Genomic DNA, 3,014 nt, shown 5'->3' on the forward strand with positions numbered 1-3,014 from the left:
AAAGAATTTTTACGGAAAATTAACTAACGACCAGAGACGTAACAATAACAAATATTGTCTCATATATTAATGTTTGCAAATTTTCATTCTTATTACATGAATAAATATATCAAGCTTACGTAGACTTTTGTAAATAATATGTAGCACTTGTTTATACATGTGGTAACAATATTAAATACCAGATTCATATGTTAATAAATTTAAACTTAACTTCTCCAATCACTTTGTTTATATTTTTCTAAACCACCATCATTTGAAACGACAGCGTGCGTTTATGTGTGCGTGCATTGAACGGTTACATCAGATAGATAAACTATAATACTAATTAAATGTTAAACGATAAACAAACGTATAACTCCATTGCGCCATCTAGTGCGTTTGCTAAAAAGTAAATACAAACGTCATTAAAACCTCTAGTTTTCGTGAAGTTCGTGAGCGGTGGACCCAACGGTTTTTGAAGAGTTTGCACGCGGTTAGGCTTTTTTCGTTATTAGAGTATTATTGATTAATTTGAACTCTCGTATCTGAGATAATATTAGGCAAATTTTGTAGCTTTCTACAATATTAATTTTCGCGTGTCAATCGAATTTATTTTAGACGAAAAAGAAGTGATGGCAGACGCCGAGCTGGCGCAAAAATTAGCCCGTCGTCAAGCTTTCAACGAATGGGTGGAGGGGAGTCCTGGTCCATCACCGGTTATGCGCCATGTGTTCAACCCGTACACGGATTTTCCAGAGTTCTCTAGAAAGGAGATCAAAGAATACGAGAAAACATTTAAAAAGTAAGTTTTTAGTTTCATAAAACACAAACTTTTCTATATAACAAAACTCAAATTTAGAGCCTTAATGCACCAAATTAAACGTCACACAGCAAAGAGACCAAAACAGTCTGAGAAATGGGAAATTGTTTGTGTGGTATATGTTATACATGTATTTCATTTTTGTAAATATTATTAAACTTATGCGGAACATATTTAAAAAAAATATAAATCTTACGAAAAAAGAACCCCTAAGATTTATTGTTTCACATTTTTTTTGGTCAATTATCAGTTATCATACCATATTTTATAATTAACACATCATTTAGCAGTAGTATATCAAAATACAATTTTTATCTATTCGGAACAAAATGATACTTGTCCAACTAAAATTTTCTTTGTAAGTCTTGCACTACTAGTATTTCTAGTTTTATTTTTTACACTTGACTGGTTGTATATTAACAGTAATAGTGCACGGATTTCACTGGTTTGATTTTTAGGCCACATTATCAACAGTGTAGAGAAACTTGTTAACTTCGAATTAGTAGAGTTATGTCTGTTGCACTTTGGTCACAAGTTATAGGGAGACACTTGGTGATGAATTTAATCTTTCAGGAATACACACCAGCATAAAACTAAAAACTTGGATATTTACCAAGTATGCGGTCATGTGACCTAAATTTCTCGTAAATAAAGGTCACCTTCGCTACCCTGTACGTGGTCAGAAATCTAATATCTTCATTAACCGTTTGATTCCTATAACGCTAAGCAACACCACCAGCGGAAGAATGAGTTTCGTAGAGCAACACGACGAATCATAACGAAATGTTTATACATTTTTCCTCAAAAGTTTCGACGTTTGGTTACATAGTTTTACATAATACTTTATCTGCTTAATAAATAAAGATTACAAAAGGGCTCTTAATCTGTAATTTCGTTAATCTGATATCGTTTAAAGAAATCTACACGTTCAAGATAGTTGGCGACTTTCCGTCGTTACCAAGTGTCCCAACTCGACAGGTCACGTGGCGTATATGTGTAACAGAATAGTTCATAACTGGAAATATCAGAAGTGTGTCACAGCTTGATCGTTTATCAGTTACAGTTTTCAGCAGTAGATAGTATTCTATTTGGTGTATTATACTAGCCTACCGCTGTAGATGGTATTGTTACGTCTCCGTTCGTTAGTTGATTTTCCGTAACTTCGTTCCGACGAAACTTTAGCGACACAAATCCTTTCTTAATAAAACTGGTTTATTGTTTCCGAATACAACTTTACGATACACTCAATTTCAACAGTTGCGCTATAACAAACGAAGGTTCGAGAGAATGAGTGGCGTGACACAACACAACTTCCCGTAACTTCCTCGGTATAACTGTTTGCCAAGTCGTCACTTTCCCATCGGTAGTTTCCCATCTCCGTACAAGAATACCATCTGCAAGCTTTAACTGGTCCCATTGCACCCAATAGTGCTTTGTCACAGGACTTAGACAAGACACCTTCTCCCAAGCAGGGCACAAAACACTTGTTTTTAGGAAATCAATTATTGGCTTCAAATATTGGTCTTTCTCCTGTTCTGCTTTGATATCTATATTTGGTTCCACTTCATCATCATCAACTCTTTCAGTCGGCTTGACTTCAGCTTGATGACACCTAATTAGTTCAACCTCTCTTTTAACAGTTACCGGAACTTGGCCTTTGTTGTTCCCAAATATCATTTTATCAAAATCAATTACAAACTTCCTCGGTAGTAGATAGTCCAATCCCAATATGCATTCGTCTTCAATGTCAGCCAAGTATACTTTATGTCTGTCCTTTATGCCCATGAGCTCAATAGTTACCCACAATCTTGTAGAATGTTCTGTCACACCATAAAGCTTCTGTATGGCTTCTGGTACTCCTTCGTGATCTAACACCTTGATGCTCACAAGGGTTTGCTGAGACGCAGAGTCTATGACAAAGTTGCACTTTTGGCCATCCAGCTTTCCTGTCACATAGACGCTGTGTGTGCTTGGCATTTTACACCTAGCTGTTGGGGCTTTCACGATGGGGGTTGGTGAGTGTCCCTCAACACCAACCACAACTGGTCTCCTTGAGGCTGACTTGTTGGTAATATTCCTCCTACACTGGCTCCTCAAATGTCCGTGCTTCCAACAGTTCCAACAATCTTTCTGGATACCAGCCTTTCCTGCTGTGGCATCTCCCCTGTATAGAAGTTTCCAGCATTGAGTTATTTTGTGCCCAGGTTTATTACAG

The 3,014-nt window shown here is 36.6% G+C and overlaps 1 protein-coding gene across 2 annotated transcripts in view; it reads left to right on the forward strand.

Annotated features, from left to right (window-relative positions):
• The first annotated feature begins 406 nt into the window (after positions 1-406).
• LOC106463945 (EF-hand domain-containing protein D2-like) overlaps positions 407-3,014 on the forward strand; it is an 8,931-nt gene continuing 6,323 nt past the window's right edge. The window contains exons 1-2 of one of the 2 annotated variants that reach the window (XM_013924034.2): positions 407-472; positions 598-781. In XM_013924034.2, coding sequence (XP_013779488.1) covers positions 612-781 — 170 coding nt within the window. In that variant the 5' untranslated portion in view covers positions 407-472; positions 598-611. Of the gene's footprint in view, positions 782-3,014 lie in introns of both variants that reach the window. The other variant, XM_022391581.1, reaches the window with a different exon arrangement.

The sequence above is a fragment of the Limulus polyphemus genome, unplaced genomic scaffold (assembly GCF_000517525.1).
Source record: "Limulus polyphemus unplaced genomic scaffold, Limulus_polyphemus-2.1.2 Scaffold1525, whole genome shotgun sequence".
Classification (NCBI taxonomy): Eukaryota; Metazoa; Arthropoda; class Merostomata; order Xiphosura; family Limulidae; genus Limulus; species Limulus polyphemus.